The 22,542-nt window shown below is 47.3% G+C and overlaps 1 protein-coding gene across 1 annotated transcript in view; it reads left to right on the forward strand.

Moving 5' to 3' along the window:
• The window catches only part of TBX5 (T-box transcription factor 5), a 44,750-nt gene extending 36,578 nt beyond the window's left edge, over positions 1–8,172 (forward strand). Inside the window, exon 8 of the mRNA XM_035098282.2 lies at positions 7,147–8,172. Coding sequence (XP_034954173.1) covers positions 7,147–7,733 — 587 coding nt within the window. The 3' untranslated portion in view covers positions 7,734–8,172. The remainder of the gene's footprint in view (positions 1–7,146) is intronic.
• Positions 8,173–22,542: the final 14,370 nt, after the last annotated feature.

The following is a 22,542-nucleotide window of genomic DNA, read 5'->3' on the forward strand; positions in this document are numbered from 1 at the left end:
TCCAATATCAGCAGAGTGACATTCCCCTTTTGTGCGCAGCAAAAGTGTGCGTTCAGGTTTGTTAAAACCTCTACAACATTATACTTCCTGGCAAATCCCCTTTTTCCCTCTTAAAAGAAATACATGACACAATAGTATTAAAATAAGATAGAGTTTACTCACATGACATCCTGAGTCAACAGCATGATCTCAGAAAGGCAGGCTTACGTAGAAAAGTTACAGATATATACATCTGGAGTCTACTTAGTAAAGTAAGGCTCCATCTGGTCTCTCTCTTGGCAGCTTCAGACATATATAAAAACATTCAACATCACACATTAAAAAGCTTCCCTATACAGGGCTGCCTTCAGATGTCGTCTAAAGGTTATATAATTACTCATCTCCTTGACATTTGATGGGAGGGCGTTCCACAGGGCAGGTGTCACTACCGAGAAGGCCCTCTGCCTGGTTCCCTGTTACTTCATTTCCCATGCCACAAGGCCCTCTGAGCTGGATCTCGGTGTCTGGACTGAACGATGGGGTGGAAACACTCATTCAAATATACAGGGCTGAGGCCGTTTAGGACTTTAAAGGTCAGCACCGGCACTTTGAATTGTGCTCCCTCAACAAGCTATAGTTCCCGGGATTCCTGGGGAGAAGCCATGTGCTTTTACTGTGTGGTGTGCGCACCCACCCAGCCATTGTCTACAGAATATCATGCTGTGGCAAACCTATTCCACTTAAATGGCCCCACTTGACCGTCTCCCTATAGATATGCAATGCAACCCTGCCTTATCCACTGTCTGCTGCCCTTCCCCCCAAAAAGCATCCCAAACCGAGCCATAACAGCAAAGAGGATGGCCCAAACTCTGATTACGGCCCTGGTCACAGGGAGGCAATCCATCATCTGTCTCCCAACATGGCAGCGTGATAAAGAATCAACAAAGTTTTCCTTCCAGGGTTGGGATTCCCACTGAGTGGGTGGCTCTTTGTGGCTCCCTTCCTCTCCCCTCACCCGCTTTATCTAATTTCCTCATATTGTCACAGGCAGGAGGACTATCTCTCCCATGGTGTTCTTTCTCCCCCCACCACCTCCAAAGCTTCTTACAGCATGCCCAGCTCAGTGAGTTGACCGAGGGAGGTGTGTGTGTGTGTGTGTGTGTGTGTGTGTGTGTGTGTGTGTGTGTGTGTGCGTGCAGGGGAGAGCCTTGTCTCCTTCCTATCTCCCCAATAGCTCAAGCTTGATGGGCAGAGGAGGGCTCATTTATCAAAGCTGCCACATGCTTTGATCGCTGACAAGAGACCTTCCAGCACAGTCTGTAAATCGGGATGGGGCATCTCCAGGGCGTGAGCTGGCTTCTCCTGGCTGAAATTTTCGACTGTGCTAGATCAAAAGCAATTCCACTGCATTGGCAAGCAGGTGGCAGTGGGAGGAAAAGGCAGGATTTATGGAACTAGCAAAAAGTACATAGGCACATAGGAAGCTGATGGTGATATTTATATTTATTTATTATTCTTATGGTTGTTGCTGTTGCTGTTATTTACTACCTGCCCTTCACTGTAAAGTCCCAGGGTGAGTTGCCACATTTAAAACCCAATGTGGCTAAACAATTTAAACTTCTTCTTCTTTGGCGATCACTCGTAGCCGAGCAAGATTGTCTTCCATAAACACTGTTTTAACAATGGGTCCGTAAGTGACTGTGGAGGCCAATTCTGGATCCACACATCCTTCCACAGTGGGGACATTGGTTTCCAGGCGGGAGTTGATAACGGTGTGGATTTGCCAAGCGTGCCTTCCTCTTAGCACGTTTCTCCCTTGCGTCCTGAGATTGAGTTTCTTCAAAGCCCATGACACCTTTGGTCAAGGCTGTTCTCCAACTGGGGCGCTCGCAGGCCAGTGTTTCCCAGTTGTCAGTATTTATACTACATTTTTTAAAAGATTTGCCGTGAGACAGTCTTTAAACCTCTTTTGTTGACCACCAGCATTACGCTTTCCATTTTTAAGTTTGGAATAGAGTATGGTAGTTGCTTTTACAATCACAAAATTAAATACTGTACAGTAGTTGCTTTTGCAATCACAAAATGCAAAAGACATTGCTTGAAACAGAACATGTTCTTTCATACCCACACCAAGGAAATTTTACTGAATCAGGCCACTGGTCTGTGCAGCTCAGTATTGTCTGTACAAAGGGCAGGGAACCTTTTTTGGCCCAAGGGCCGCATCCTCTTCCGGGCAACATTCTGGGGGCCACATGAGCATGGTGGGTGGGGCCAGAGGCAAAAGTGAGTGGAGCAATGCAGGCCAAATTGACCTTTATGCTGTAGGTTTCTACGCCCACCCACCAGTCAGGGATAAACACCCTATCTAGGGAAGGAAGATGCATTATCAGAGTTCAAGGACGTATTCCAGCCAGGGGAAAAGCGCTTACGGAGTGTATGAAGGAAAGGTGGTGAGGGGTGTGTGGCCTGTGGAGACCCCCAAGGGCCAGGCAAAGACCTGGAGGGGCTACATTCAGGGGTGTAGCAAGGGGGTGTGATAGGTTCGAGGCCTGCAGCACGCTCAAGCCACACATCTCTCCTGGGAGTGACGCGGTGGCTTGAGAACCCACAAGCTCTGTGCTGCCCCAAACAGTCCGCCCATTTCCCCACCCTCAGCTGTAGGGCAGCTGAGTGGGATGAGGCAGGAAGACTCCCTGGAGGCCCCCCGGTGCCCCCTTGGGTGACTGGTCCCACCCCCGGGCGCAGGGCATGCATGCCGCCCCAGGCACCTGATTGGCTTGCTCCGCCACTGGCTACATTTAGCCCCCAGTCCTGAGGTTCTACGCAGACTAGCAGCAACCCTCCAGAATTCTAAGCAGGGGGGTCTCTCCCATCCCTACCTGGAGATTGAATCTGGAAGACCTTATGTGTTTGCAGAGCAGTTATTCTAACCACTGAACAACACTGCAGCATATCATAACCATCCCTATGTAAAAAGGGTGTGTCCCTTTTTTGGGATTACAACCAATTATTTTGGGGGGGGGATTACAACCAATTTTTTTGGGGGGGAGCCCCCATTGGCGAAAGTGCGCCTTGGATTACAACCTGTTTTGGTTTACAACCGGACCTCCGGAATGGATTATGGTTGTAAACCAAGGTACTACTGTAATGAGAGGGATCAACTATGATCACATATGTTCACACAGGGATGTATGTAGCCTGTATCCAGAAAAAAAATCTGCAGCAAGGTAGCCCCAATTCAACATGGATCCAGTTAGTGCCGCCTTGTGACTGTAATGTGGTTCTCATGCAGTGAATAGTTAAACTATGGAAGTCACCGCCAAAGGAAGCCGAGATAGCCACCATAGAGGATGGCTTTCGATAGCTACTAGCTATAGAATCATAGAATCGGAAAAGACCACAAGCTATGATAGCTGTGCTCTGACCATAGCTGCCAAGTCTCCCGTTTTTCACAGGAAACCCCCATATTTTAAACCGTTTCCCGCTGGCAGCCCAGATTGGGGGAAATCCCGTATATCCCCTGGATTTCCTACCTGCCAGGGAGGCTCTATTTTGGGTGCCGGCGCCACCCGATTTCCAGTGCCCAGACATGGGTAGCGCGGCACCGGAAGTCACTTCTACGCATGTCCGGACATGCGTAGAAGCGACGTCCGGTGCCGTGCCGCTGCTGATCCTGCATTTTTCAGCGGGAGACTTGGCAGCTATGGCTCTGACTTCACTCTCTGACGCAGTCATGTTTCTGAACACCAGTTGCTGGAAACAACAGGAGGGCAGAGGGCTCTTGTGCTCAGGTCCAGATTGCGGGCTTCCCACTGAGGTATCTGGTTGGTCACTGTTGAGGACAGGATGCTGGAATAGATGGGCCATTGGCTTGTTCTAAGAGGTTCTTCTTATGTTATATATTAACACGGGATGGTGCCTTATACTGAGTTAAACCCTTCGGTCCATCGAGCTCAGTATTACCTGCACTGAGTGGCAGCAGCTCTTCAGGCTTGAACCTGCAGGGGCTGGGGACCTTCCGCGTGCAAAGCAGATGCTCTGCTGCTGAGCTACAGCTTTCTCCTCTTGCCCAACAAAAGAGAAATCCACGATCCTCCTCCAGTTGCTTCCTCTCCTTTGTCTCTTCTGCACAGTTCCCAATGTGCATCCCCTCCCACATGCACACAGTTCCTTCACAGGCTTCCCTTTTGCTCTGCAGACAATGCCTGCCCTATACTGTGTTGTTATTTGTGTATTATGACAGCATCTATTATCATCACCATTATAGACCGCAAGCTAGACTGGGGCGTCTCCGATGCGGGAGCCTGCCTGACTTCCCTCCAAAGAGCTGGGCGAAAGGAGATACGCTCCCTCTCTCTAATCTTGCTGCTGTTGTTTCCACTGCCCCTTCCAGCAGTCAGACACTTATTTTGCGTCGAGGGTCTCAGCAGGGGTGCAATTTAATGGAGGGCATTGAAAAAAACTGGATCGTACACTCTCTCACACACATACCGTGTGCCAGACAATGTGTGGCTATTCCTGCGGAGCATTTACATTTCCACTCAGCTCACATCTTCTGCATCTAAGAGGCGTTCTGCAGGATCAGGCCAAAGGGGTCCCATATAGCCCAGGATGCTGTTCTCATAGTGGCCAAGCAGACCTCCCAACAGGAAACCAGAAAGGAGAATCTGAGCACAACAGCAGCGCTCTTCTCATTTGTAATTCCCAGCTGGTAAGCAGAAGGATTTTAATCCTGTGTGGTGCTGGTTGTTTCTCCTTCATGAGCAGCTTCCATGTGTGCCCCCCACATACCTGCCAAGTCCTGGATTGCAGAATCCGGGACCGGCAGCCGCGTGACACTGGAAGTTGCGTAGACGCAACTTCCAGTGTCACTTTGCCCATCTATGGGCACAAAAAATGGCCGACGACGACACTGGAATAGACGCGACTTTCGGCACTGGCACCGGCCATTTTCGGTGCCCAAATATGGGCAAAGCCGGAAAAAAAGGCCGCCGGCAGGAGAATATAAGGGAGAATAATGGGAGACGAAGTGATACCGCTGGGAAATGGTATGAAAAAACGGGGGTTTCCCGGGGAAAACGGGGTACTTGGCAGCCATGGCCCCCCATGTGGGCAGCCATCTCCCCTACCTCACCAGAAGGTGCAGATCTGGTTTCATTCCCTACAAAATAGGGACTGAAAGAATTCCTTGATCATCCTTAATTCCCCATCACTGAATGTAAGAAGAGCTTGGCTGCTGGATTAGGGCAAAGGACCAAGAAGCCCAACATCCTGCTCTCAGACTGGCTAAGCAGACACCAAAATGGAAAGTCCAGAAGCAGCACTTGAGTACAACAGAAGCGCTTTCTGAACTTGTCATTGTGAGATCAGGTGACTGACAGGTGGGTGACTCCACCCACCTGCCAAACTTGGCCTGCGTGTGTGTCGGGGGCAGTGTTAGAATTTCATATATATAAGCTAGGCACCAAATGGCTCCTAAAACCAAGGGTAAAGGTAAAGGGACCCCTGACCATTAGGTCCAGTCGTGACCGACTCTGGGGTTGTGGCGCTCATCTTGTTTTATTGGCTGAGGGAGCCGGCATACAGCTTCCAGGTCATGTGGCCAGCATGACAAAGCTGCTTCTGGTGAACCAGAGCAGCGCACAGAAACGCCGTTTACCTTCCCGCCAAAGCGGTACCTATTTAACTACTTGCACTTTGACGTGCTTTCGAACTGCTAGGTTGGCAGGAGCAGGGACCGAGCAACGGGAGCTCACCCCGTCACAGGGATTCAAACCGCCGACCTTCTGATCAGCAAGCCCTAGGCTCTGTGGTTTAACCCACAGCGCCACCCGCGTCCCATAAAACTAAGGTTACAGTCGCCCAAATGGAATATCTAGTTGCCGTTTTGGGGGCAAAACAGCTCTGAAGCCCCCCCTTTTTTTCAAAGGATGGTCTGATTGTGATTGATTCTCATTTAAGGCTAGTTCAGATGACAACCTTGAGCTAGGTTAAGAATTTTGAGAACTTAAAGAAGAAAAGTAACTTGACCCAGGGACAGTCCACATACTTATTAGCCTATTCCGACCTCTTTTTCTAAATGGTGACTGCTCTTGCTCAGCCTGCACAGAAAAAGCGTTTTGCTTCCAGAAATTCATTTTGATTGTGCAGAAAAATATATAACTGATGGAATTCTACAGGATGGGGTATTAGTGTGTGAAAACAGCCCAGATCCAATGGTGCCCAGGCATGCACCTTCAGATGGTTGAGATATGTAGTGCCCAGGTATCTTCACTTGGTTGCAAGTGGCCGAAAGCCAGGTGCAAAATGCGCCTGGTGCCTGGTTATTTTTGAACACTGGTAGGGGTGGAGGCAGGGCCGTCTTAAGCAAATCCAGCGCCGTGGCGCAAAGGTCCCTCCGGCGCCCCCTCCCTTTCCCCAAGCTGCTCTCTCTCGCCCTGGCTCAGGGTCCCCAGCGCCACCAGCCCAGGCTTCCTGCCGCCCCTCACCTGCTGCACGGTGTCCCGCTGCCAGGTCACGCCGCCGACCCCTCTCCGCCTTAGCCAGGGCACGGGCAGCTCCCCAGCTCCTGCCACCTCCCCCGCCCGGAGGCCGTGGGGCCCAGCGGCCGCCATCCGCACCGGAGGAAACAAGCGTGAGTGGTGAATTCCAGGTTCTGCGGCCGGCTGGCCGGTCCACCGCTGCCTCTGCCTGTGCTCTCTCGCTGCGCTCCCAGTGGCCCGAGGAGCAGGAGGCCATTGCCACGCCGCCACCTGTGCCCCGGGAGAGGTGGTGGTGGGGCGGTGGGCACCAGTAATGTGGAGGAGGCCCCTTGGGAGCTGCTCCCGCTACTGCCGCTCCCACTCCCGCAGGCGACAGCGGCTTGGCGGGCAGCGGCTGAGGGGATTCCCGTGGCCAAAGGAGAGGAGGCGGCGGCGGAGCCATAGGGCTTAGTGGCTCGTTGCACCCTGCCAATGCTGGGGCGCCCCTGAGAGGCCGGCGCCCTGGCGCAATGAGCCACTAGCCCCTATGGGAAGGACGGCTCTGGGTGGAGGAGAGATAAGGATCCGGCATAGTGGTTGGATTCAGTTCCTGATATGGGCTTTTGGTCTGATCCAGCAGGACATCTCTGATGTTTCACGGTGCTCCTCATTCATTGTGTATTTTTTGTGTGTGTCTCTTCATCAGATGAAGAATGTTCCACCACAGAGCATCCTTACAAAAAGCCCTACATGGAGACGGCTCCTCCAGAAGAAGACCCTTTCTATCGCTCCACCTACTCCCAGCAGCAGGGACTCAATACCAGTGCATACAGGACTGAGTCTGCTCAGCGCCAAGCCTGCATGTACGCGAGCTCTGCGCCCGCCACGGAGCCAGTGCCCAGCCTAGAAGACATCAGCTGCAACACGTGGTCCGCTGTGCCGTCCTACAGCAGCTGCACAGTGACTGCCATGCAGCCTATGGACAGGCTGCCTTACCAGCATTTCTCTGCCCATTTCACTTCTGGCCCCCTCATGCCCCGGCTTGCCACAGTCGCCAACCATACCTCATCGCAGATCGGGGAGACGCATGCCATGTTCCAGCACCAGACCTCTGTCCCTCACCAGCCCATTGTCCGGCAATGTGGACCTCAGGCAAGCATACAGTCGCCTCCCAGCAGCCTACAGCCAGCAGAGTTCCTTTATTCTCATGGGGTGCCCCGAACCCTCTCCCCCCACCAGTACCATTCCGTGCATGGGGTGGGCATGGTGCCAGAATGGAGCGAGAACAGTTAACAAGGCAATCAAGGGAGAGGATTGCTGGAGAGATTTCACTGCAAACGAAGAGTGGTGTTTGTTTGTCTGTTTGTTTGCAAGACTCGCTTTAACTGAATGTTAATATCTAAGCACTCGAGAGATGGACAGCGTCCTATCCCCTGGGCAGACCATGGTATTGTATCTCCTGGCTTTCCTTTCTTGCGACCAATGACAAACTGATCCATGCCGTTCCGCCCTGCCCCACGCCATACAGCCCCCCCCATGCCCAGACATAGCCACACTGAGTTTGCATTGCTTCCACACCAACTTGTGCCCTTGCACAACATTATAGTTTGGTTTTGTTTTCAGGTGAAACACGGGAGTTTTGCTACCTTTCTTGACACGCGGAGAGTGCTCATAACAAGATGATCAGAATATGTCGTGTTTTCTTTTCTCCCCTCTCCCTCTCTCTCTCTCTCTCTCTCCCCTCTCTCTCCTTTTCTTTCTTTTTTTTTGGTGTTGATATTGACATTGTTATATAATAAATGATAATATATATCTATCTATCTACATCTATCTATATATTCCTTGGAGTCTCGCGAAAAGAACCTGTCCCTTTTCACAGAGACTTAAAAAGGGTGGGGAGGGGATTCGAGGTTGAAGAGTGTGTAAGGTTTCTTTTTAAAGGGGTGGAAGTAATTCACAGGTAAAACACTTTGGTACCTACCTCTGACAGGCACTTCAACTCTGAAAAGTTTCTGACCTGATTTTGCTCCATTTTCATGCCCGGTCCATTTTGTAATGTGCCACCCTCTAAAAATGGACCAAGATAGTTCACAGCAAATGAGCATCCACACTACAAGTTATAACTAGGGATGGGGGAGAAATTCCATTCCATTCACACTTTTCAAAACAGCATGTGATGTGAAATGCACTCATCCTTCAAATCTGCATGTTTACTAATTTTGCAGTGCAGTTCTCCAGCCAATTCATGTGCACAGAAATGTGTGCATGTGTGCATAAAATGCACATATTAAGGAAAACATTGCACAACAATGCATGGCATTACAGAAAACAGTTTTGCAAAGAAGAAGAGTATATTCGACAAAAGCACATACAAAAATGTGTATATTAGAAAATCACACTAAACAGATCTGGAAATGTGGAGAACTGAACTTAAAGTTAGAAAACTGAGAAATGCAGAGAAACCAATATTGACAGATTCACCCACCCCTAGTTATAAGAGAGTTGATTTTGTATGGCACAGATAGCCTGCTTTAAATCACAAACAGGTTTGTTGTAGCCTAAGATTTTGTGCAGTAAGACAGACAGGGAACATGTTTCCTTCCTGATGTCATTGGACTATAGCTCCCTCATCCCTGAGCATTGGCCATCCTGTGTGGGGCTGATGGGAGGTGCAGTCTGACAACATCTGGAGGGCCACCATTTTCCCATCCCTGGACTAAGTAGTCCATTTCACCAGATTCTTCAAGCCAAATTAGAAGTTATGCTAATGGCAGCCCCACATCTGGTGCTCTGCTCCTGCTAAAGTAAGAATGGTGGGAGACATTGCCTTCCAGATGTTGCTGGACCAGCTCTCATCATCCCTGAACATTGGCCACGATGGCTGGGGGTGATGGAGCCTAACAACAACAACTGAGGTTGCCCCATCTCTACTGCAATGTTTGCTAAAACCTATCCATGATTCAACATAATAATGTTCTCTCTACATCACACCATTAGCAGTCATGAATGGAGGGGGTGAGAAAGCATGAAAGCAGGACATGGGGAAGCACTGCTGGATCTTATATGCAGTGAGGGAGAAGAAGAGTATATTGGCTGCCCTTTTTGGTAGAATTCAAAAGAAGATCGGCACTCACACCATTTTCTAGCATGCGGTGGGGAACCTGTGGCGCTCAAGATGTTGCTAGACTCCAACTTCTATCACCTCTGTTCATTGATCATGGCGGCTGAGGCTGATAGGAGTTGGAGTCCAACCACACATCCCCCAACCCTGCCACTCTTGGGAGAGACTGATGGTGCTGCGTTTTTGCATAGCAAGCCCATCATCCAGCAAATCGTGATGTTCTCATGCCTCTCATCTCTGTCTTGCCTGAAAAAGGACCTCTCCATCTTCCACCTCCCCCAGCAGATTTCCTAATTGCCTTTGCACTTTGAGCTTGCTCATCCCTAGTGATGGAGGTCCTTATATTTAGGGCAGGAGTAGTGAAGCTGTGGCCCTCCGGATGTTGTCAGACTCCAGATCCCACCAGGCCCAGCCAGCATTGTCACTTGCAGTCCAGCAACATCCAGAGGGTCACACGTTCCCCGCATAGCTGCCAGGTTTTCCCTTTTCTCGCGAGGAAGCCTATTCAGCACAAGGGAAAATCCCTTAAAAAAAGGGATAACTTGGCAGCTATGGTTCCCCATCATTTAATTAGGATTGAGACTGAGATGCTGTGGAGCAGAAAATCCAGTTCAAGTGCCCTTCCTGTCTCCACTTTTGTCAGCATCACTTCTTTGTCCCAGGACAACAACAACAAAAAAAGTGGCCACCACATCAAATGATTTTTTTAGGTGTTTCGATGAAGTTACAGATAGGTTCTCTAGCCTCCATTAGATTATGAGCACCAGCTTACCATGAAAGAAACACAAACTATTTTTATTTTTGGAATTAGCACAACTGAGGCCCATGTTCTCTAATGGCAATCGGGTTAGGACCCCCCCCCCCAGATGTTGTTGGAGTTCAAGTCCATAAGCCCCAACTAGGATGATAAGTGATCAGCGATGATGGGACTTGGACTCCAACTTGGGTTGATGGGACTTGGCGGGTCCTTGACTTCTCCTCCGTCCTGGTCCTCTGCTACAATCCCCAAAGCATTCTGGGAAGAGGTACAAGAAGTTCATGGCTGCTGTGCAGATATGACGCCTGTTTCTTATCCATTTCCCTAATGCCCACGAGCAAGTGGTTATGTGTAGGTCCATTTAAAAATGCTTCCTATGGAACCAAAGCACTGTCTGGAATGACACATCACGTGAGGTAATCCTTCGGTCACCAACTCTGCTGAAATGTAAGTCTATGGTGGAACAATGGGGTTGTATCCAACCAAATTCTATTCAAATAAAACTCATTGAGATTAATGTACCTGTTGGTCATGACCCTTAGCTGCAATGGGTTTGCTCTGAATACAATGAAAATTGCATACAGTTTAATGACAGGAGCCTTATCAGCAAAGCAAGTTCCTCCAGATAAGTATTGCTTGATTTGGAAGCAGTTACTACAGGGGGACAATTTTAATTAGTCTGCACCAAGGATGGTGTCAAAGATCTGGCAGTTCGGATTTGGGGGGCATTGAATATATCAAATTTGTAAGGGTTGATTTTTTGCCATCAAAACCCTCCATAGCATTATTTTCTTGGGTACTTTGCTGTGCATAGAATTCATTTAATTCTGACATTTTCAACAGTCCCTCAGCTTCTTGCCACATACGCTTCTTGGACCAGATCATGTCTGGTCCCTCCCCTTTCCTCTGAATTGTCCAGTGTCACAATTTCTCCTACTTCCTGGTTTTGCCTCCTTTCTAAATTAGGCAAAAATGAGGTTGATCCCGTCCAGTCATACTGGATACCACATCTTATATTCTTGAACACCAATAAGTAAATTCATGTGAGTTGATGCAACCAATCAGACCTGGACAGTTCAGAATGGCATTGAGGGCAAATGAGGGCAACAGAGAGTAAAAACTAGTGAGGGCAATGGAAACCAGCATTGCCACTGAGGAGTTTGTCAGCAATGAGGAAAACCACAATGCACAGTTGTGCGCTGTTTGGTTTCTTTCCTTCTGTACATGTCCATTTTTAACCCATTAATGGCTTTTACAACTTCTTTTTAAAAGTTGTCCCTCTAAAGTGATGTTGGCCATGTTAATGAAATCTAGTGTTTGGAATCCCCCCAGAAAAATACCTGAAATGAAGTTTGATGTGGGGAAAAAAATTCTGTGCATTTAGTAACAACCGAAAAGCCAAATTTGTAAAAAATGATCATTCTATTTGTCTTCCTGTATAATTGTTCTTTTTTCTTTTTTTGACATATCTGCTTATGTTAACATGGGACGTTAAACAAAATCTGTGTTTAGAAAGTGCTGAGAAAGGTTGGGCAGTTGTGTGTAGGTAAAACAAAATCTAACTGCAGGGTTCTTTGGATGTAATTATTTTGTTAGTACTATTTATTGATAAATAGGTATTCTGCTAAGGCATAACAGGTAATAAAATCAGCCACACAGCTGGTCAGAAACTTTTAAATTCTATTTTGTTTATACTTCATTGGCAAGCTTGAATTCCTTTTCCTCTCTTCCTTTCCATACTGTACTTAAAAAATAAATAAATACAAATGACCCTAATTATGAAAATGGAATAAATATGTATGCATGGGAAAGAAAATGAATGACTGTCCACAAGCATGGAAGAATGAGGTCACAAATACGTTCGCATGTCTGTTTCTAAAGGGGTGGGAAGAACCATTACCTATCTAATCTTTCCATATTTTTGTGTGACAATTTATGTCTAATAAATACCAGGTGCTCTGAAGTACAAGGTATCTGAATACCTGTTTTCCCCTGTGTCTGTGATGGATACCTGTGTCCTCTGGTAGAGGAACGAGTCCTTCGAAAACCCTGATGGGAAGAAAGTTGAATGGCAACCTTTTACCTGCACCCTCATTCCTCACTGGTTCCTTTTTAAAAAGAAATGTTGGGGCTAATGGGATAGAAAATAACTACAGTGGTTTCAGGGCTGGAGTAGTTTCATTCCCATTCCAGAGGTGAGCAGCTGAGGCTGGTCCATTAGCGCAAATGCGACACTGCCCCAGAGGCTGGAGGCTACTGTTGGTCATTCCTCACCTGCATTACGTCTTGTATGCTGGCATAATTCCACAGGTGGAAGCTGGTGGAAGGCCCTCCTAGCCCTGCACAAAGGGGTTTTGGGTTGTTCTACTAGTCAGTTAGGGATGCGGGTGGCGCTGTGGTCTAAACCACTGATCAGAAGGTCGGTGGTTCGAAGCCCCGCGACGGGGTGAGCTCCCATTGCTCGGTCCCAGCTCCTGTCCACCTAGCAGTTCGAAAGCATGCCAAAAGGTGCAAGTAGATAAATAGGTACTGCTCCGGCGGGAAGGTAAACGGCATTTCCGTGCGCTTCTCTGGTTTTGGTGTTCCGTTGCGCCAGAAGCGGCTAGTCATGCTGGCCACATGATCCAGAAAAACTGTCTGCGGACAAACACCGGCTCCCTCGGCCTGTAAAGTGAAATGAGCACCACAACCCCAGAGTCGTTCAAGACTGGACTTCATTGTAAGGGGTCCCTTTACCTTTACCTTACTAGTCGATTAATCAACAGGCAAAGAAAATAGCTCCCAAGCAAAAACTATGTGGCAAGCCAACCCAGCTACATAGAATAATAAAACTGCAGGGTTGGAATGAACCCCGAGGCTCATCTAATTCAATCTCCTGCAAATGCAGGAATCTCAACTAAAGCATCCATGACAGATGGCCATCCAACCTCTGCTTTAAAACCTCCAATGAATGAAAATTGTGAATGGACTCCGGAGGGTGTGCATGCACATACATACACTCCGGAGGGTGTAATGAAGGGAAACAGCTCTTCCAGAAGAACCAGAAGGTTCTTCCTGATGTTAAGTTGAATTCTTTCTTGTAACCTGTTCCTCTAGAGCAGGAGAAAACAAGCCAGCTCCATTTCCCCTGTGACAGCCCTTCAGATATTTGGAGATGGCTATTGTGTCTCCTCTCACTCTCCTCCTAGCCAGGATAAACATACCCAACCACAGGGCCGTCTTATCTGGCGCCCTGGTGCGACGGATCCCTCCGGCGCCCCCCTGCCCTGTTTCCCAGCACGGTGGGCGGGCAGGCGCAGTGCGGCTGCCACAAATGCAGCTGCGCGGTGGCCTGGTGCCCTGCGCCCCCCAGCCTGGCCATAGGGCCAGCCCTGCCCAACTATACCCAACTCCTCAACTGTTCCTCATAAGGCTTGGTTTCCAGATAAGGGCCATGGAATTCCACTCCAAAGTCTACGTGGATGCTACCACTACCTCTAACACTAAGAACACAAATTAAGGGATCGTGGAGAGGAACGGAGTCGTTGTAGAAAGCGGGAACTGCCGGTCTTTATATTCAAACATTAACATCATCTGCCTGGGAGAGGAAGCAGGAGAATCCAGATTGCTAGAGAACCGTGTTGCAGAATTGGATGCCCTATCAAACACTAGGTGGTGGATAGCTGTTTGACTGTGTTTCCAGGAGGGGAATGACCCTGCCTCCCCTTTGACCTTAGAAGCCTTCCCACATCTGATTTCTTTAAGAATTACATCTATGTTGGTTAGTGTCAATGTCAGAGGGGATGAGAGAATCTTTCATTTATTTCAACTGAAACAGAAACATGCTTGTTAACCTCAGCGCATCAGACCAGCCCTGCTGGATCAGCTCAAAGGCCCATCTAGTCCAGCCTCCTGTTCTCACGGTGGTGAATCAGATACCCACGGGAAGCCCACAACTGGAACCTGAGCACAAGAGCACTCTCTCCTCACTTGTGATTCTCAGATATTCAGAGGCATACTGTCTCCAACAGTGGAGGGTAGAGCACAACTACCAACAGTCTTTATCTCCAGGAATTTGTCTAATCCCATGTCATCCAGGTTGGTGTCCACCACTAACTCTTGGTGGGAGCCAGGGGCGTAGCGAGGCACCGCGACACCCGGGGCGGCAAATTGCCATGCACCTGGGGGGGGTGTGCCGTTGCTACGTAACGCCGCATGCATCGTTACGTGGCGGGGTATCGCCGCCGCCCCGCGCCTCCAAAGCTGCGTGCCTCCAGCTACAAACTCCAGGTAAAAAGCCTGCTCAGCGCAGCGCACCCGTCCTCTTGGCACAGACTTTTTACCAGGAGGCTGGAGGCTCGGCCTGGGAGTCGCAGGGGTGGGGGCGACAAGTGGCACCCCCCCAGAGTGGAACCTGGGGCGAACCGCCCCCATTGCCCCCCGTTGTGACGCCCCTGGTGGGAGCAGATTCCCTCATCTAGCTATGCGCACAGTTACACACAGCACACACCCTCAGCTCAATGGACTAAAGCAGATCCACAACTTGAAAACGTGTCTTACCTCACAGCTTTGGAGGTGGGGATATATATGTGGGTCACAGCAGTGGCCTTGCAGCAGTTCACTTTTCAGGAGGTAGAACTACATACTATATATTTGAAAACCAAGTGTATTACAGTATTCAACCCAGTTCAAGGTGCTCATGTTAGTGTTTAAATCCCTAACTGACCCAGGCTCCGAATACCCTCTCGGGCATTAAGATCAGCTGAGGTGGACCCTCTTGGCTGTTCCACCACCCTCAAAAGCCTGGAGAGGTGGCCCATGAGAGGTCATTCTTTGTGGCTGCCCTTAAGCTGCGGAACTCTGGAGTTGGGTATGTTTAGCATGGAGGAGGGAAGGTGGAGAAGTGACATGCTACCCATCTTCACATACCTAAAGAGCTGTTGTAGGGAAGATGGTGCAAGCTTGTTTTCTGCTGCTCCAGAGAAGAGGACCTGAACCAATGGATTCAAATGACAAGGAAGGCAGTTCCGATGAAAGATTGAGAAGAGTTTTCTGATGGCAAGAGCTGTTTGAGCAGGGCCGTCTTAAGCATATCTGGTGCCCTGGTGCCCTGGTGCGAAGATCCCTCTGGCACCCTCCCGCCCTGTTTCCCAGTGCGGCTGTCTGGAGGGCGTAGTGCGGCTGCCGCGGGCTCAGCAGCGTGGCACCCCCCCTAGCAGCCCTGCACCCTGGCGCCCTGCACCACCCAGCCTTGCCATAGGGCCGGCCCTGTGTTTGAGATAGTAGAAGGGGCTATCTGGACTCTCTTTCATTGGAGGTTTTTGAACCATAGCTGTCAAGTCTCCCGTTTTTTTGCGGGAAACCCCTGTATTTTAAACCATTTCCCACTGGCAGCCCGGATTGGAAAAAATCCCATAAATCCCCCGGATTTCCTACCTGCCAGGGAGGCTCCATTTTGGGTCCTGGCGTCGCCCGATTTCCGGTGCCCAGACATGGGTAGCGCAGCACCACAAGTCGCTTCCACACATGTCCGGACATGCGTAGAAGTGACTTCCGGTGCCACACCACTGCTGATCCCGCATTTTTCAGCAGGAGACTTGGCAGCTATGTTTTTAACAGAGGTTGGATAGCCATATATCCGGAATTGTTTAGTTGTGATTACTGCATTTCAGGGGGTTGAACTAGATGGCTCTTGGGGGATGCTTCCAACTGCAGTTTTATGATTCTGTAACTCCTCCCCACAAACATGCATCTGGCATTTTTACGGCACAACTTCCAGGAAATGCTGAAGACACACCTCTTTGACACTTAAGGTGTATATTTTAGGACCCACCTTATGTATGCGGTTCTAAGTTGATTTAAACTGTTAATAACAGTAACAGCAGCAGCATCAACAACAATCATATTCCCCCCCTTCATTTTCAATGATATAACAGCAAGGTCTTTCTGAAGGCTATACTGTTTCTTAAAAGTGAGCAGTGTGCCTATGCAGGGTGAGGAGGGGAAGGATCTGTTCAAGGCCACAATTTCCACCCTATAAAAGCGCCTGCTTGAGAATAAATCCATTTTTCTTCCTCACAGTATTAAGGTTCAAGAAATTCCATGGAAAATAATTTGTCAAGATTTCTGGCTGATCAAAGAAGCGTATAAAAAGCCCCCATTTCTTTCTTTCTTTTTTTTAACCCCCCCCCCCAAATAAATAAAAATGGCTAGAGAAACCCCCCTCCAAGCTCAGAACGAATTGGCCATCCATTTACCCAACTGTCAGGCAGGGGTAGCTCAGTCCTTAACGTGTCTTTAGCAGGAGCTGGAGCCAGAAGGAAGCAATTCTGTGGCCACTGTGTGTCCATGCATGGGGTATGTTAATGATTAGAATATCTCGGCCCAGGGGGATTCGGTAAGATATGACTCAGATTTGCAAAAGCCCCATAAATCTCCCTTCTTCTTATACAAAATGTGTGCTTTATGGCTTTTTCTTGGCCGATAGCATACATACATACATAACAGAGCACGGTGGGTTTGCATCTGAGCTCCCCAAACGAGTGTTTTTTTGTCTTTGGGCCCAAGCCATGAAGAACAGACTCTTTTCTGTGCGATTGCTACTATTTCCTGGCTCAAGGTGAATGCGGATAATGGCTGGTAAATTACTATGGGGGCGCCTCTTACAATTAAGGGTTCAGGTTGCTGCTGGTATAGAAATAAAAAGAAAAAGAAAAAGTGGAATCGGCAAAGTTAACAGCTAAAATAAGATGACCTAATGATGATTGTCATAGCTGCCAAGTTTTCCCTTTTCTCGCGAGGAAGCCTATTCAGCATAAAGGAAAATCCCTTTAAAAAAAGGGATAACTTGGCAGCTATGATGATTGTTTTGTGGCAGAATGGAAGCCTTTTTTGAATTATTTAAAGAAATACCGGTACTATAGTATATATGCAAGCAGGATTTGAACTATCAGCAACAGAAGGAATTAGAGAATATTGTATTGCTGTTACGGTTCAAGAGAGAGAAGGTAGTGTGCAGCAAGGGGGAGATAAAAAACACAATGAAAATGAAAATGAAAATCCACCATAAGAACATAAGAAGACCTCTGCTGGATCAGGCCAATAGCCTATCTAGTTCAGCATCCTATTTTCACAGCAGCCAACCAAGCTGCCTGTGTGTAGAGTTGCCATATTTCAAAAAGTAAAAACCTGCAAAGTTGACAAGCCTACCTGTGTGAATTCTGAAAACAGCAACACCTGAGTGCAAAGTTCTCCTGGTACACACATTCCTAGATGCAATTTCTCCTAATATAACACACTTTTGTTTCTTCAGTAGCACCTTAAAGACCAACTAAGTTTTTATTTTGGTATGAGCTTTCGTGTGCATGCACACTTCTTCAGATACACTTGAAACAGAAGAGCCAGACCATTATGTATATACAGAGGGTGGTGGGGGTGGGTGGGAATGGGTGATGGGTTATTTTCATTAATATATTCAGTTTATATGCACACTTCACCCTCGTGCATGTGTATTTGAACAACGTGACTTGGTGAGCTGCGGTGCAAAATTCAGAGAGGTGAGATTGTGGAAGAACGGCTGCATTTTGACTCATGTATTGTTTCCAGAAATGCAAACAGGGTAAATTCTCCTTTAAATGTGAAATGAATCTAATTTCTCCACCATCTGTAGTTGCAATGCACCTTGGGAAAGATAAATCATGAGAACTACAAGCACCACAATGCACTGGGTGCCTCTGAAAGCAACTCCCCTCCCCCCCCCAGCTATCATTAATGCAATCCAATCAAATTCCAGTTGCATGGGCCATTTCTGAGGATTGCTTGGACTTCTACAATGTTAAAATCACAGAGAGTGTTATATACATATATATTTAAGTACATCAGATAATTAGAAACTAATCAAAATCCCAGCCCACAAGGAAGGCCTCAGTGGGTTTCTGGTAGGAACACCTGGAAAAGATTGATCAAGACGTGGTCGGCGGAGGGAGGTGATTTATGAGGAGTAAGCCTTGCTTAAGTAGGAGTTCTTTGGAAATATTGCTGCGGCAACTCTGGAGGGGGAAAAGCCCCGGGTTCTTCTTGAGTTACCAGTTTGTCAAGAAAAATCACTTGATATGGTTCCATGATAAAAATTATTGCTCTTGATTTGCCATCCGCAAAGCTCTCCATCAGGGAAAGCCCTGCTCACTTCAATGGGATTGAGTCAAGATGGTGCCAGGAGATTTCAGGTTGCCGTTTATGACGGAACAAAGTGAAGCGTTGCAGGCCAGCTGAAGTCACTTCCCTAGGATTCAGTTCTAGAATTGTAGAGTTGGACGGGACCACAAGGATCATCTAGTCCAGGCATCCTCAAACTGCCGCCCTCCAGATGTTCTGGCCTACAACTCCCATGATCCCTAGCTAACAGGACCAGTGGTCAGGGATGATGGGAATTGTAGTCCAAAACATCTGGAGGGCCGAAGTTTGGGGATGCCTGATCTAGTCTAACTCACTGCAATGCAGGAATCTTTTGCCCAACGTGGGGCTAGAACCCATGTCCCTGCCATTAAGAGACGCACGCTCTACCAACTGAGCTACCCCAGCTGGAACAAACTCCAGGCCGATTTCCACATTATGGGCCGTAGCCTACTCACTTCTGCTCATGAGTGGGCGGTAAAATGGCAAGTGCAATCCTACGTAAACAAGAGAAAAGTGATGCCCATTGGGGCATAAGAACATTAGAAGAGCCCGCTGGATCAGGCCAATGGCCCATCATCATCTTGCTCTCACATTGGCCAGCCAAATGCCCGGGGGAAGCCAGCGAGCAAGATTCAAGCACAAGAGCCCTCTCCCCTCCCATGACTTCCAGCAACTGGTGTTCAGAATAACTACTACCTCCAGCTGCAGCGGCAAAGCATAGCCATGATGGTTAATGGCTTTCAATAGCCCTCTCCTCCATAAATTTGTCTAATCCTCTTTTAAAGTCATCTAGGTTGGTGGCCATCTCTGCTTCCTGTGGGAGCGAGTTCCATAGTTTAACTCCAAGCACCCCCAAACTCACCCCTCCAGATGTTTTGGGACTACATGCGTCTCTTAATGGCAGGGACATGGGTTCTAGCCCCACGTTGGGCAAAAGATTCCTGCATTGCAGTGAGTTAGACTAGATCATTGCAGTGAGTTAGACTAGACTAGATCAGGCATCCCCAAACTTTGGCCCTCCAGATGTTTTGGACTACAATTCCCATCATCCCTGACCACTGGTCCTGTTAGCTAGGGGATGATGGGAGTTGTAGTCCCAAAACACCTGGAGGGCCGAGTTTGGGGATGCCTGCTTTAACTCCGTGCTTTATGAAGAAGGGCTTCCTTTTATCTCTCCTGAATCTCCCCTCATTCAGCAGCTATATATCTTTTTACGTATACACATGGGGTCTGATTTGGTGGTGACTCCCAATTATAACTCATAGCTTTCTGTAGGCAGGCAGCCCTGTTTCGGGAAGTTTTTAATGTCTGATCCCCCCCCAGTTTCTTTTTTATTGGTTTCTGGTTTCTTTGGACATACATTCATCATATCACATTGTAACAACTTAATTTTCCTGTAATTAAACATATATTTTAAAAACCTAATAAAAGGGGGGACCATAAAAATACATGCATGTTTATTTGATTCATTTGTAATCCATTTGACTTTTTTCCCCTTCTTACTTGGGTCCTCAGCTTTATTTAATTGACTGCCCCTCCTAACAAGGCCATTTATTCAGTAACCTACTGTAGTTAGGGTTGCCAGACTCAATAGTGGACAGGACTTCTGTGCCTTTAATTGCCCTGCTCTCTTTTGAGTCTGGAAACCTTAAAAGAGAAACCATCAGACCCTTTGTTTAATTTCCAAACAAAGGGTCTGCTGGTTTCTCTTTAAGGTTTCCAGACTCAAAAGAGAGCAGGGCAATTAAAGGCACAGAAGTCCTGTCCACTATTGAGTCTGGCAACCCTAAACCTAGTTACAGGTAGGTAGCTGTGTTGGTCTGATGCAGTCAAAACAAAATAAAAAAATCCTTCCAGTAGCACCTTAGAGACCAACTAAGTTTGTCATATGACAAACTTAGTTGGTCTCTAAAATGCTACTGGAAGGATTTTTTAAAAAACCCTAAACCTAGTTCCTTTATATTTTATTATTTTTTGTTTTTGTTTTGATTGGAATACAGTGGTACCTCAGTTTATGAACACAATTGGTTCCGGAAGTCTGTTCATAAACTGAAGCGAACTTTCCCATTGAAAGTAATGGAAAGTGGATCAATCTGTTCCAGACGATCCACGGAGTACTTAAACTGAAGCGTTCATAAACTGAAGCGAACTTTCCCATTGAAAGTAATGGAAAGTGGATTAATCTGTTCCAGACGATCCGCGGAGTACTTAAACTGAAGCGTTCATAAACTGAAGCAAACTTCCCCATTGAAAGTAATGGAAAGTGGATTAATCAGTTCCAGACGGGTCCGCGGAGTACTCAACCTGAAGCGTACTTAACCCGAAGCATGGGTGTAATTGGTTCCGGAAGTCTGTTCATAAACTGAAGCGAACTTTCCCATTGAAAGTAATGGAAAGTGAATGAATCCATTCCAGATGGGTCCGCGGCGTTCATAAACCGAAAATTCATAAACCGAGGTGTTCATAAACCGAGGTTCCACTGTATATTCAAACAATATTTGAAAGACCATTATGGAGAGTTAATTTTTTTGACCGTTTAGAATAACTCGTGTAAGGAAAAAAATAAAAAATAGAAAAAATAAAAATAAATGTTTCATTGTGGTTTTTTATATATATTCTGTTCGAAGCTGCCCAGAGTAGCTGGGGCAACACAGTCAGATGGGCAGGGGACAAGTAAATATATTATTATTATTATTATTATTATTATTATTATTATTATTATTATTATTGCTTTTTTTCTAAAATAATATTTAGGGGTAATCTCATTTTGACTCAAGAAAATCACCGGGAAAGGAAAAGAAGCTAACCATTGGAGGTCGTAACAACGAAATTGACCAATCACCGTGCTAGATTCCAACTCCTACTTCACACATTAAATGCTCGCTTCTGTCTGAGACTCAGGAAACACCGTGACAAGAAATGAGGCCGCCATCGGGGGTAGCAACGGAACTGATGATTCACCGTGCTAGAGAAGAAACTATTTTTTAAAATAAAAAAAATGAGTTTCTTTTCCCATTAGATTCACAAAATGTTTAGGGGTATGCGTCCCCCTGCATCCTCCCAGAAAAATCCTCCTCCTCCTCCTCCTCCTCCTCCTCCTCCTCCTCCTCCTCCTCCTCCTCCTCCTCCTCCTCCTCCTCCTCCTCCTCCTCCTCCTCTTCTTCCTCTTCTTCTTCTTCTTCTTCTTCTTCTTCTTCTTCTTCTTCTTCTTCTTCTTCTTCTTCTTCTTCTCTTGGTGAAGAGGTCAAATCAGTGTGTGGCAGCTGTGAAAAAGGCAGACTACATAGCAGAAACTGAAAACAAAACTGCCAATATCATAACGCCAATATACAGATCTGTGATGCGACTACTTCTCCAAACAGGCAGTAAAATGGGAAATGCAATTCAGTGTGAACAAATATAAAGTGATGCATGTCTGGGCAAGAAACAGTTTACAGTATGTATCACAGGCAAGCGCAAAGAAGCTGGTGAGTCTTCTACATCTGACTTCCATATGATTTAGTCGATAGAGCAGCTATTCTTCCTGGCTGCTCCAAGTCAGTATCTTTAAGTCAAATGCAACAGGAAAAGGAGAGAGAGAGAGAGAGAGAGAGAGAGAGAGAGAGAGAGAGAGAGAGAGAGAGAGAGAGAGAGAGAGAGAAGATGGGGGGATCCCATAAATCACAAAGGCCTTCCGATTTATCTCTGCCTGTAATCAAAGGGGATCTAAAAGAAAGAAAGACCTGGGGATATCGGAGTTTGCTTCTTACCGAGGGAAACCAAGAAATGGGATACGGTTACCTGCCTCTCTGCACAAGCCAGGACTTTAAACCACATTAAAATAATAGCTGCATTCACTTGCGGTCGCAAGAAGGATATTCTGTCCGAGAAGAGGAGGCATCCGGAATCATTCCAGTTTCAAAAAGTAACTTAGCCAGAAGTTTTCTATATTAAAAAATAAAATAAAAATCATTGACTGCAACCTTAAATGAGATAAATGGCTCACCCTGGCTCTGCAAAGGGAGCCTCTAAAACCAGGCGGACACAGCAGAAGCATTTGAAAAGGAAGAGCCCCCCCCCCAAGAGCCATA

Source organism: Zootoca vivipara, chromosome 17, assembly GCF_963506605.1.
Source record: "Zootoca vivipara chromosome 17, rZooViv1.1, whole genome shotgun sequence".
NCBI classification, from domain to species: domain Eukaryota; kingdom Metazoa; phylum Chordata; class Lepidosauria; order Squamata; family Lacertidae; genus Zootoca; species Zootoca vivipara.